This window comes from Oryzias latipes, chromosome 7 (genome assembly GCF_053564925.1).
Source record: "Oryzias latipes strain Hd-rR chromosome 7, Olatipes_Hd-rR_3.1".
Lineage (NCBI taxonomy): Eukaryota > Metazoa > Chordata > Actinopteri > Beloniformes > Adrianichthyidae > Oryzias > Oryzias latipes.
The window spans coordinates 4,042,549-4,055,624 of NC_136243.1; the positions used below are offsets into that span (position 1 = coordinate 4,042,549).

Consider the following 13,076-nt stretch of genomic DNA (forward strand, 5'->3'; position numbering starts at 1 on the left):
GGAAGCCGACTTCAGTATGAAACATTTATGTCTAAACGTTCCTGTGAAAGTAAACAACAACAACAATAATAATACATTTGTAGTGTTATTTCAACAGCTGACCGACTAAAGTAGACTGTGACACAATGGAAAACAGGCACTCAGACCAGGACTACAGCTCATTTCAAGGGTCCAGCCTAAACAAAGAGGCTGAGATATCCAAGATTAACGGCCGGTGGTTATAGAATCAACACAGCGTTAATGAAGGCGGATGTGCACACAGAGCAGCTCCAACCAAGGTAGATGATCGTTGAAGGAGGTCTCTGTGTTTCTGTTATTCCTTTAACAGCATTCTTGGATTTCTTTGAACGTTCATAATTTAATAAAAGTTTACATTTTCACCAATCTTTAATCAGGTTAAGTCAAAGTCACCAAGTGACGAGGGGGGAAAAAACGGTTACCATGGCAACAGGCTACTCACACTGACTCCGCATTGCAAACAGGAAGTACCTGCTGGCACCAAGAAGCCAAAATTCCATAGACTTCTTCATCTGACACCCTTTTTAACATCTCCTCACTAATCTTTTTTTTTTGTCCATGATATTATTTATTTGTTATTTATATTTATTGAAGTCATAAACTGGCCAATCAGAGGCTGCAATAAAAGCATGTGATGCCTGCTGGCCCCCACCTCGAGCGTCTGTAAAGTTTGATTGACTGATTCTCAAGAGCCTGGTTTAGGTGGAAGGGGGCGTGGACTTCAAACAAGCTCACTCCTGATTGGCAACCAAAGAAGAGTTGGATTTAAATCTTTGTTCTTGTTCTTGTCTGATGATGGTGGAAGAGAGTTCCAGTTCTGTTCTTAGAGACATTGTTAGAGTGGAGATGGGCTGAAATCTGAACTTATCTCAGCCTCTGCTCTTGTCTTTTTGGTGTTTCTATATTGTATTACAGTTTTTGTTGGTCTATTTACCATTTTGAGAGGTTCCTATGGCACCTCATGCCATAGAAACATTGATTCATACTGACTCGGACCAACCACTGCTTCCTAACCTTATCTGGCTCCAAATGGCGGTGTCTGTATCGTGGAAAAACGGCGACTGAATTGAATTCATTTGGTTGGAGCTGGAAGTAAGTTGTTTTCTGTGGGTGATGTCACACTGACTCAGTCCAGTTCTCAGATACAGTCTGAACACCAAACCGTCAGTTCATACTGCAGCCATAAATATCACTTTTTGTACATTTCATCCATCCACACATGCATCCATCTTTTTCTGCTTATCCAGAGCTGGGTCACGGGGCAGCAGTCCATGCAGAGATACCTTGATCTTCCTTTCCACAGACTTTTATAGCTCATCTAGGAGTCTGTCTTTCCAGAGCGTCCTGGCTTGTCCCCGTTACCTCCTCCTGGTGGGACATCCCTGGAATACCCTTCCAGGCAGTTTTCCAGGGGGCATCTGATCTGAAAGAGATGAATGAACCTCCTGAACTCTTGATGTGGAGGAGCAGCGGCGCTGCTCAAAGCTGCTCCTGGATGGACGAGCTACTCACCCTAAAAGAACCACAACCACGCTGTGAAGGAAACTCCTTTCAGCCGCTTGAATCTTATCTTTTTAGTCATGACCTAAAGCTGTGCATTGGTGAGGATAGGAACATACAGTCAGGACCATGAATATTTGGACAGAGACACATTCTTTCTCATTTAGTTTCTGTACATTACCACAGTGAATTTTAAATAAAACAACTCAGATGCCATTGAAGTGCAGACTTTCAGCTTTTATTCCATTGGTTGAACAAAAAGATTGCATTAAAATTTGAAAAACTAAAGCATTTTTTAAACACAATCCCTTCATTTCATGGGCTCCTAAGTAATTGGACAAATAACTGAAAACAAAATGGTCATTACTAATATTTGGTTGAAAAACCTTTTGTTGGCAATGACAGCCTGAAGTCTTGAACTCATGGACATCACCAGATGCTGGGTTTTCTCCTTCTGAATGCTCTGCCAGGCCTTTACTGCAGCGGCTTTCAGTTGCTGTTTGTTTGTGGGCCTTTCTGTCTGAAGTTTAGTCTTCAACAAGTGAAATGCTGCTCAATTGGGTTCAGATCAGGTGACTGACTTGGCCATTCAAGAATATTCCACTTCTTTGCTTTAATAAACTCCTGAGTTGCTTTGGCTGTATGTTTTGGGTTGTTGTCCATCTGTATTATGAAACGCCGTCCAATCAGTTTGGCTGCATTCACCTGGATCTGTGCAGACAGTCTGTCTCTGAGCACCTCAGAATTCATTGGGCTGCTTCTGTCCTGTGTCACGTCATCAATAAACACTAGTGTCCCAGTGCCACTAGCAGCCATGCACGCCCAGACCATCACACTGCCTCCACCGTGTTTTACTGATGATGTAGTGTGCTTTGGATCAGGAGCTTCTCCACGCCTTCTCCAGACTTTTCTCTTGCCATCATTCTGGTAGAGGTTGATTTTGGTTTCATCTGTCCAAAGAATGTTTTTCCAGAACTTTTTTAGATGCTTTTTAGCAAAGTCCAGTCTAGCCTTCCTATTCTTGAGGCTTATGAGTGGCTTGCATCTTGCAGTGTAGCCTCTGTATCTACTTTCATGCAGTCTTCTTTTGATGGTAGACTTGGATATTGATACTCCTGCCTCCTGGAGAGTGTTGTTCACTTGGTTGGCTGTTGTGAACGGGTTCCTCTTCACCATGGAAATGATTCTGTCATCATCCACCACTGTTGTCTTCCGTGGACGTCCAGGTCTTTTTGCGTTGCTGAGTTCATCAGTGCTTTCTTTCTTTCTCAGGATGTACCACACTGTTGATTTTGCCACTCCTAATACTGTAGCAATTTCTGGCATGTTCTTTCTGTTTGCTCTGCTTAATGATGGCTCCTTTCACCTGCATGGAGAGCTCCTTTGACCGCATGTTGTCTGTTCACAGCAAAATCTTCCAAATGCAAGCACGAGTCCTCTAATCAACTCCAGGCCTTTTATCTGCTTCACTCATAATGACATAACAAGGGAATTGCCCACACCTGCCCATGCAATAGCATGGAAGCCAATTGTTCAATTACATACAAGCCCATGAAATGAAGGGATTGTGTTTAAAAAATGCTTTAGTTTTTCACATTTTTCTGCAATCTTTTTGTTCAACCCATGGAATAAAAGCTGAAAGTCTGCACTTCAATGGCATCTGAGTTGTTTTATTTAATATTCACTATGGGAATGTACAGAAACTAAATGAGAAAGAATGTGTCTATGTCCAAATATTAATGGTCCTGACTGTAGATGGACCAGTAAATCCACAGCGTTGTCTTATGGTTCAGCTCCTTTTTTACTACAACAGATCAATGCACCTATCCACCTGTCAATGTCTCACTTGGTCGTTCCCTCACTCCTGAACAAAACTCCAACAAACTCATATCAGACTTTCTGCAGCCCCTTGCTGCACTTGGAAATTATTTGAGTTTTTTGAAAATCTTTAGAAAGGACAACATTGCATTGAACTTCTGTCCAAACTCTCTGGGGCAAACATGTCTGTTTATGCTTGTTTTGATCCAGAAAGTGAATGGAGTTCTGGAGAGCCCCACAGGAACGGGGAAGACCCTCTGTCTGCTGTGTGCCACCCTGGCCTGGAGGGAGCACTTCAGGGACACCATCTCTGCCTGCAAGATAGCAGAAAGGCTGAAGGGGGAGAATATGTTTCCAAATACGACCCTGGCGTCCTGGGGAACGGCTGCAACCGATGGAGACAAACAAGGTGTGGAGCAGCCCTCTAATGTTGGGTTTTATTCCTAAAAAGTCTTCAGAATGTCTGCAGAAGATTCATCTGTCTCTTCCTGGTGCCCTCCAGCTTACTACCTTGATGTTCCCAAGATAATATATGCATCCAGGACACACTCTCAGCTGGCACAGGTCATCGGAGAGCTGAGGAACACTTCGTACAGGTAAGCATTGTTCCCTGAAGAACTGGAGAAGGTAGTTGTGCTCAGATTCAACCTCCACCTTTTCAGAGGTCTCTGCTGAGTTCAGGAATCTGGGTTCTGAGTGTGTGAGCTGTGCGTTAATGATGTATATGTGTGTGTGTGTCAGGCCAAAGGTGTGTGTGCTGGGGTCCAGAGAGCAGCTGTGCATCAACCCGGAGGTCATGCGTCAGGAGAGCAACCATGTTAAGGTAACTGAACCGCTGAAGCTGCTGATTCTGACGGAAGCCACAGAGAGAAGCTGAAATAATTGATTCAACCTTGAAGGTGCAGAGTTCTCCGCTATATCGTGGTTCACTGTTTTCAGAGCAATTTTGCATGGTTTTTTTCCAGCCCCTTGTGTCCTGCGTCCTGATTGGCTGTAGATTCTGTCAGTCGGTCTCCGCTGGGCGTGTCTCTGGTACCAAATGCGTTCAGCTTTCCACAGTGATTTACATAAATCTTCAGTGGCGATCAGATCTTTGTTTTCATTCTATAATCCTGGAATTTTTATTCTGTCAAGGTTTAAACTTTAAAGAAGAGATAGAAGTGTGAAAAAGTGTGAAAATTTACTGCCTTAATGTGAACCTACTTTGCAGATTTCATCTATGACAGGATATTTATGGAACATAACCCCCACTTTAAACGAGGGAACTCTATTCCTCCTTAATGTTTGATAAGATGAGGACATTTGTTTTCCTTGTCCGGTCAAACAGATGAGAGCTGAAGGCCTCTCGTGATGGACATATTTTACTTTAACAACAGGGTTATGAATCTTATGATACATCAGAGGTTTGTCTGAATAAACCCCTTTTGTAATCCAAGCCAGACTTTATTCATTTTAGTCATATATGAAAATCCTTTGTGTTGGACCGGACGGAAAAGGAAAGAAAGGAAGAAGAGAGAGGGATGTTAGAGAGGGGGGGGGGGGGGGGGGTAGGAGGGTGATCATAGGAGGGGGGTGTGGGGGATAACCATGAAGCAGCATAAAGCAACAATTTTCTGGATGGTTAAACTCATTACGGTGAGGTTCAGATGTAAGATGGAGAAGTTAAGTACAGACAAATAATGAGATGACCTCATAAAGGTGCCATGAAAGTGCAGCTGAAACAGAAAAATGCTGCTACAATCCCACAGTACCTGCTAACATAAACCAACATCTGCTTGATGGATGTTTCTATGGATCAGCGGAGGATCTCCATAATGACTATTGAAGCAACCCCACTCCAGCATGAGCCCCCCCCCCTGAAGGGAGCGTCTGACTGTGTCCCAGAGCGATTGCCTGGTGTGTTTACACGGATGTTTGGTTTTCTCAGGTTCACATGTGCAGAGGGAAGGTCTCCACCAGGTCCTGTCTCTACTACAACAACGTTGACGGTAAAGAGGGACCCATAGTGACTGTTTAGAGCCTGAGGAGATGATGACAGATGAGCGTCTTCAGCAGGGAGGATGGAAGAAATGTATGGCGCCTCACTCTGATCTCTGTTTTCAGAGAGGAGCACTGACAAAGACTTGGTGAATTCGATCCTTGACGTGGAGGATTTGGTCAAATTTGGTAACAAACAAAAGTAAGTGTGTTTGTCCTCTTGAGAGCTTGAGCGCCACAAAGACCAGAAGTGAACTCTTGAACAGGTGCTCTGTGGACTGGAGCTCATCCCGGTCTGCGTGTCTCTGCAGGGTCTGCCCCTATTACCTCAGTCGTTCCCTCAAGCAGCAGGCAGATATAATCTTTATGCCGTACAACTACCTGCTGGACCCAAAGGTGAGTGAACTCACAGACGGGACTCTTCTTCATGCACATTTCTTCTAGGAGCAACAGGTTGTAGACCAGGGATTTTCAACCTTTTTTGAGCAGCGGCACGCTCTTTCCTTGACCAAAATCCTGCGGCGCACCAACAACCATGAAACGTTTTTAGTTGTGCCTTCGTGGTATTACAGAGACGGCGCTGAGCTGAAAAAAAGAAACCAAAACATGATCATGGTTTTTGCTGTTTGGGTTATGATTTCATGTAAAAATGAAGCGATTGGACCCAGAATTAGGAAAAAATCTATTTTTTCTGTCAATCTGCTCCCCTTTAGTAAATCTGTTTTCTCAGCAGATTTGACTTCACAGTTGGTTCTGACTGCAGGTGACTGACTGAAGCCCTTCTTCTCTTTCAGCAAGAAAACAACTCATTTGTGATTGACACACAAACATTTCACAGATGGTGTGAAAGCGCCAAAGGCAGAGAACAAAGATCGATTAAAAAAAAAAAAAAAAAAACACTTAGAAATGTTTTCATGATGTTGTGACTCTGTTTGCATTTAACCTAATATTATTTTTTAAAAGATCACCCATAGTTTTTCTTTCTAAAATAATGGAATCATTTGGTTTTTTATTTACCAGTCATCATGTCTGGTGAGTCAAAAATGAGATTTTGGTCTCTGGGGTTGTGACTTCAAACCAAACGCAGCGAAATCTGTTTCAAGGCTGTTGCTCCCAGGAATGTTCTGTTGAGTGCGTTCTGCTATTTCTCCTTATGAGATGCTCCAGCTAGCTGTAGCTCACAGAACATCTGCTGCTTGTATTTAGTTGAGCTCTGTGTTAGAGACAATTTAAAAGGAGATGGTAACATTGATTTGAATGATTTCAAGCATCGTAGTCAAAAACAATAAAGAATTTACGCAAATTTATCAAACTCATTACAGAAATGAAGAAGTTTATAGATAAAAAAAAGAATTAAACAGACAAAAACACTTAAATCACATTTGCTAAATTAAATACAGTGATCATTAACTAAAGTCCAGTAGAGTTTGATTTATTGCTTGAAAAGTATGGAGTCCTATACTGTTCATAATTAAATAAATACAAATGACCTCATGCAAATACACAATCAACCATATATATTGAAATAAATATTCAATATATAAATATATTGAATAATAAAATGGCTAATTTAAAATCAGTGTGCAGGTTTTTCACAATTTTATGATCTTTTTATATATTCATGAGAGATTTATTGGTTGATTGTGTATTTGCATGAGGTCATAGTTATTTATTTAATTAAATATTTAATTATGAACAGTATAGGACTCCATAGAAAAGGAGCGGGAAGAAGTGACCCTATATAATCCCATCCCTACTGAGTTTATTCATTTTATAGTTTTTCATCGTTTTTGTAATCCGGTTCTGATCAGATAGATCAGCAGTCCCCAGACCCTGGGCTGCTGACCGGTACCGGTCTGTGGGTCATTTGGTACCGGGCCGCACAGAAAGAACAAATAAGTTACATTACTTCCATTTTATTTATTTCGGAATCTGAAAGATGTTTTATTTTGAAAAATTGCCAGATTCTCTGTTCCCTCCGTCTATGTCTCTCTTGACGCAGGCCAAGGCGCTCTTCTCCATCACATGATAGGATACCGCTAAAATAAAACCCACGAAATAATCAAATGAATAAAACACAAACGGCTTTGGAAAGTTTTTTTGCCAAGTGGAAAATGTCCAGCCAGGAGACAGAAGAGGAGAGAGAGAAGAGAGAAGAGAGCCTTCCAGCTTCATTTAATGGACAGTACAGGAGAGAGGATGATGACACCTGTGCCATGTACCATGTCATGCGTGTCAAAATGAAAGCTCAGGGTTCGTCTAGTCACGTCTTTATTCCTCCTTCATGGTAGTATTGCTACAGTAATTATCCGCCTACGTTTGAAAGACCGGCCCGTTAAGGTTTCTGTGTGACGTCATACCGGTCCGTGGCGTTGAAAAGGTTGGAGACCTCTGACATAGATTCTGTTCAAGTTACAAGATCCAGTTCCTATTGATGATTGATTATCTTCAGAAAACATTCATTCATGATTTCAGTAAACAGTAACAGTAACCATTATGTAATAATCAGTGATTATTAGAACACATGATCACATTAAACCAGTAATATTTGCTACACATTGCAGATCAAGTAAATAAAATCAATAGCCTATTGATTGTAATTTAAACATTTCTGTAATCATTATTGCACATTACAATGTAACACTCAGTGGTTGTAAATAAAAGAGCTTTGATTGTTTCACCACAATCAAGTTCACACATGGATTTGGAATTATTCAATCATCTGTTGATCCTTCACTCGTCTTATCTTCATATCCTGAAATCCTAATTTCTTTATACATTTTCTTGGATATTTAAACATTGTTTGAGCTCATTAGTTAAGCCGTTCCAAAAATTTGCGCCACACAGAAACTTAAAACAGTTTTTGTTAAACATATTTCATAATTTGTCATTTTTGTTAAAGTAAAAACAGGGAGAGAAAAAAATCTATTTAAACCGAAAATCGATTTCGGAATGAAAAAACTCTGAGATTTTATGTTTGGGTTCTACGTTCTTTACAGTTAACCGGTCTGTAGAATCTTTATTTCTGTTTACTAACCTCCTGTTCATGTCATTGGTGTTTGTGTTTTCAAGCTGCATGGCAGCCATTGTGAATCATTAGCTCCACTCCGCTGTGATTGACAGGGGGGCTTCTCTCTTTTCTGGTCGGTAGGTTTATGTGAGAAACCCCCAGAATTCCTTTTGTGGTGGGTTGAACCAATTGAGGCGAGGCTGTAAAACCAGAGTTTAGTGGAGAGAGAGTGTGAATGGAATTCAAAACTGTCAAAACTCTGTTTTAAAACAGATTTAAAGCTCTATAAAACTCAGACTGGTGTCTTTCTGTTGCATTGTTTCTTAGCCAAACTGCCGTGTGATCGTGTTACTGTTCATCATCATGAAAAATTCTAAATGTTTTTAACCCTAGAGCACTATTACATGTTGCGTTTCCAGGAGTATGTGCCTTCACCAGGAAAGTCTCTCATGTCCCACGAATGGATGGACCAAAGACCAAGTTTCCAGGATCATTTTATTATTTTGTGGGAATTTTTTGTTCCAATATTCCTAATTTTTCAAGCATGTTTTTAGGAACTTCCTACGTTTTCTTTTTTAATTTGTTACACCTACCACAGTTGAAAATAGATGAAAACCACTCTAATTCATCCTGTGTTGTCGTGTTGTGATTATTTTCCATGTCAAGTACTTTCTGTTGGGTATATTACATCGGGTAGAAGTTACCCGGCAAAAGGGATGGCGTAACTTTTATAGCCAAAGTGTTTTTGGGTTAAGCAGTTGTGCGTTTGGACTCTTCTGCTTGTGAATGTCAATCACATGATGACGTTTGCTGGTCGGTGCGCATCTCCTCTGTCCCCTCAGAGCCGCAGAGCGCACAACATCGAGCTGAGCGGCGCCGTGGTCATCTTCGACGAAGCTCACAATCTGGTAGGAGCCATCTGAGCAGATTCATCCACTGGGAAGGTCCAATCGTGGGAACCAAGCTGTGTGTGTGTGTGTGTGTGTTCAGGAGAAAATGTGTGAGGAGTCGTCATCATTTGACCTGACGCCGTACGACGTGGCGGCGGCGATCACAGCTGTAGACCGGCTGCTGGTGGAGCAGGCCAAAGAGACCGGCGGTGGAGAATTCACTGCTGAAGATGTGAACGTGGAAACCCTCAGCTCAGGTCAGACCAGCTGCTGCTTCATCCACGCACACACCAGAGAAACTCACTCACAGCTCATGTTCTTCAGGATTATGCTGCGTTTCTGACTGCAGTTTCAGAAACGCAGAATCACAAGTGTGTTTTTATTTATTTATTTCAGGATTAAAACTAGATATAACCAAACTGGCCAAAGTCAAACGTAAGTCCTTCACCTCAAGCTGAAAATGGTTTTGCTTCGTCTGAGTGTCTGCTCACTGCCCTGCTTTCACAGAGATTCTGTTGGATCTGGAGGCTGCCATCGATGCCTACGACGTTCCCGCGGACAGAGGCGTCACAAAACCTGGAATGTGGGTGACATCCTGGCAGGAAGCCATGCCTAGTTAAAATCAGAGAGAGTACTGGTCATGTGATGGAGGGTTGATAAAACAACAGTGAAATGTAGTTTCACTCGTTTCTACATTTGAAAGACAGCTGCTAACAGACATGATTGTTAACAACCATCAACACACAGAACTTCAGCTTCCTGTTGCCTCCTGGTTCTCCTCTGTCTGATTCTGCCTGGATTTGGTTCAGTTCACTTCCTGCGTCTTTGACCAAAAAGGATGACGACGTTTTCTTCAGGGCGAGTGTGTTTGACAGTTGGGGACCTGAGTCTGCTTTCATGTCTCTCCCCGTCTGCCCCAGCTTCATCTATGAGCTGCTGGAGAGGGCCCACCTCAGCTACAGCACCAAGACCGCAGTTCTGGAGGCTCTGGATCAGATCGTCGGGTATCTGGCAGGACGTGAGTCGAGTCTGCGTTTTGCTGGACCTGAATCGGACCCCCTGCATTAGCCCAGGTGTGCTGTCGAAGTGTTTGTGTAAGAACGTGTGAGGTGTTCTTCTCACCAGAGCCGGGAATATTCCTCAACACCAGCGGACTGCAGAAACTGTCTGACATCATTCAGGTATGTATGAAGCTGAAGAAACTGTCCTCTGACAGACTCAGCTGCAGACTCTTCTGACTAGAACACATCACTCTGGAGTTTCCACAGCTGATGTCCAGCCTCTTCTCTTCTCTGGCAGCTGGTGTTCAGCGGCGAGGCGGATGGGAAGGAGCAGCAGCAGCAGCAGATGCAGTCCAACTCCGCTCACTTCAAGGTCCGTCCACCCGTTCCACCACACAAGCAGGTTCCTGTGCGTGCAGGCAGGAGTCCACTCCTTCATTACATGTGAAGGGAGCCTGGCCTCATACACTCCTGCAAGCTTTAGACCCCCCCCACCCCCTCCATGTGGATTCTTGATCCTCCTCTGATGTTCATGGGTTTTTTTTCTTGGTTCAGGTCCACATCCACCGGGATTCCAGCAGTAACAAGAGGAAGCAGAGCACCAATCCGTGGACTTCATCTTCATCCAAGAAACAGGGTATCTGCTCTGCTGTCTGTCTGCATGTTGTTAGTCAGATTACAGCTTCTTGAGGAGAAGCTTTGACTCACTCTTTGAAGTTTGAAAATGAAGGCTTTGCCTCTGTATCGTCTCGTTTTTCTCAGCAGGCTGCTGTTTGGATGTTTCCTGAATTATCCGTGTGAACACTCAGATTCACGTTAGGATCCTCTCTAACTCATCTTCTTCACAGACTGTATCTAGAACTGGACAGAGCAAGGGTGACGTCACCCATTAACAGTGACTTATTTCCATCTTCAAGCAAATGAAGTAGATTCAGTCGCCAGACGTCCTCAGTGAGCAACGGTTGGTCCAAGTTTGTCTGAGTCATCGTTTCTATGGCAACAACTCTCACCAATCAGGAGAGAGCTTGTTGGAAGCCCCCCCCCCCCCCCCCCCCCCCTTCCATTGAAAGTGGGCTACACAAAATCTGTCAAACATTTTGAACCTTGGATGTGTGACTACCTACTGTTATTGAGGCATGTGATTGCTCATTTTATGACTTCTGACCAATAGAATGACCAGCAGCTGTTTATTTCTATATAGGAGTCTGTGGGATTTTAGCTTCTGGGAGCCAGCAGGTACTTCCTGTTTGGAACACCAGGGGGGAGGAGTCACTCAGTCCAGCTCCCTTATACAGTCAATGATCTGACATCAGCTTGGGCCATTTGAACTGACCAGTAAAATGCAGCTTCTTCCTGCTGGGCTGTTGGTTTTCATCACATTCAACACGGAGCTGCTCTTTGATAATGAATGGGAAACATTTAAATGAGATTTCATCCGGTTTCATTAGACACATGATAAACAAGAGTAAAAAAAGGCAGAATTAGTCAGAAAGGTGTTTGTCCTCTGTGATCCTCTGGTGATAGGACGACAGTAGAACACATAAACAGATAGTTTGGTCTGATGAAGAGCAAACACGATGTCTGACACCAAACGAGCAAAGCGGCGATAACAAGCCTCACAGTGGTGAGCAGCAGAGGCGTGGGGGGGGGGGGGGGTTGTAGCAGCTGCCTGAGTGATGGAGCTGTCACACCGAGTCGTTCAGCCGTCTGAGGATCAAACGATCTGAACTAAAAAAGGTTGAAAAACACAGTGAACTTATCATTGATGATCAATGTTAAGTATGATGCTGCTGTTAATGTTGTGAGGCTTAATGTTGATTGGGCTGTTGGCTTGGAAATCGACATTGATGAAAAGAAATTTACAATTCTAAATGTCTACATGCCCTATGAGTCTAATCTATTGGAGGACGAATTCTTGCACAAATTAGCATTCATAAAAGCATATATTGAGGATAGCAGCTCCACTTGTGTGTTTGTTATGGGAGATTTTAATGCTGATCTCTCAGATGACTCATCAATATTTGGTAATCATTTAACTTCTTACTGTGAAGAAAATAATCTCACCTTATCAAGTAAAATACTTCTCCCAGATACAAGCTTTACTTATATCAGTGATGCCTGGCATTCCACCTCATGGCTGGACCACTGTATCTGTACTACGGATGCTCATGCTTCTCTGAGTAACATAGAAATCCTGTATAACTTGGCTACCTCTGATCACATACCAATAATCTTCTCCTTAAATGTGGCAAATGTACCATCTCTTGTGGCGAAAGATAATAACGATCTTACAGATAAACTTGATTGGTCCAAAGTTACAAATGAGGACATCAATAAATATACGGCAACCACCGATGCTCAGCTGCAGGCTGTAAAATTGCCCAGGGATGCGCTGGCATGCTGTGATCCAAACTGCAAAAATACTACTCATTGCAATGAATTGTGTAAACTCTATGAAAATATAGTAAAAGCTGTAAAAGATAGTAGTCTTTGCCTACGAAGCAGGAGTCTTAAAAGCTGGACTGTCAAGCCAGGCTGGAATGACTTTGTAGCTGAACATCATGCTGCAGCCAGGGACGCTTTCAGACTCTGGCATGAAGCTGGGAAGCCTCGTCAAGGTGCCTTGTTTGAGAGCAAGAAAATGACTACTGCTAGATTCAAATATTCACTTCGCATTCTCAAAAGGCAAGAAAACATGATGAGAGCAGACTCTCTGGCCAGAGGTCTACAAAATAATGATTACCATAAATTCTGGAAGGAGGTTAATTCTATGAATAATCGTAAAACTTCATTGCCATCCAACATTGAAGGTGTATGTGGTGCTGATAACATTGCTGATTTATGGCGTAAGCATTATTCTGA

General features: G+C 42.7%; 1 protein-coding gene across 1 annotated transcript in view; it reads left to right on the plus strand.

Annotated features, from left to right (window-relative positions):
• The window catches only part of rtel1 (regulator of telomere elongation helicase 1), a 33,167-nt gene that overhangs the window by 818 nt on the left and 19,273 nt on the right, over window positions 1–13,076 (plus strand). The window contains exons 2-15 of the mRNA XM_011472987.4: window positions 3,547–3,745; window positions 3,839–3,932; window positions 4,078–4,159; window positions 5,264–5,324; window positions 5,440–5,515; window positions 5,625–5,709; window positions 9,166–9,231; window positions 9,314–9,470; window positions 9,610–9,648; window positions 9,721–9,796; window positions 10,134–10,231; window positions 10,339–10,394; window positions 10,513–10,587; window positions 10,770–10,851. Of these exons, the coding sequence (XP_011471289.1) occupies window positions 3,547–3,745; window positions 3,839–3,932; window positions 4,078–4,159; window positions 5,264–5,324; window positions 5,440–5,515; window positions 5,625–5,709; window positions 9,166–9,231; window positions 9,314–9,470; window positions 9,610–9,648; window positions 9,721–9,796; window positions 10,134–10,231; window positions 10,339–10,394; window positions 10,513–10,587; window positions 10,770–10,851 (1,246 nt within the window). The remainder of the gene's footprint in view (window positions 1–3,546; window positions 3,746–3,838; window positions 3,933–4,077; window positions 4,160–5,263; window positions 5,325–5,439; window positions 5,516–5,624; window positions 5,710–9,165; window positions 9,232–9,313; window positions 9,471–9,609; window positions 9,649–9,720; window positions 9,797–10,133; window positions 10,232–10,338; window positions 10,395–10,512; window positions 10,588–10,769; window positions 10,852–13,076) is intronic.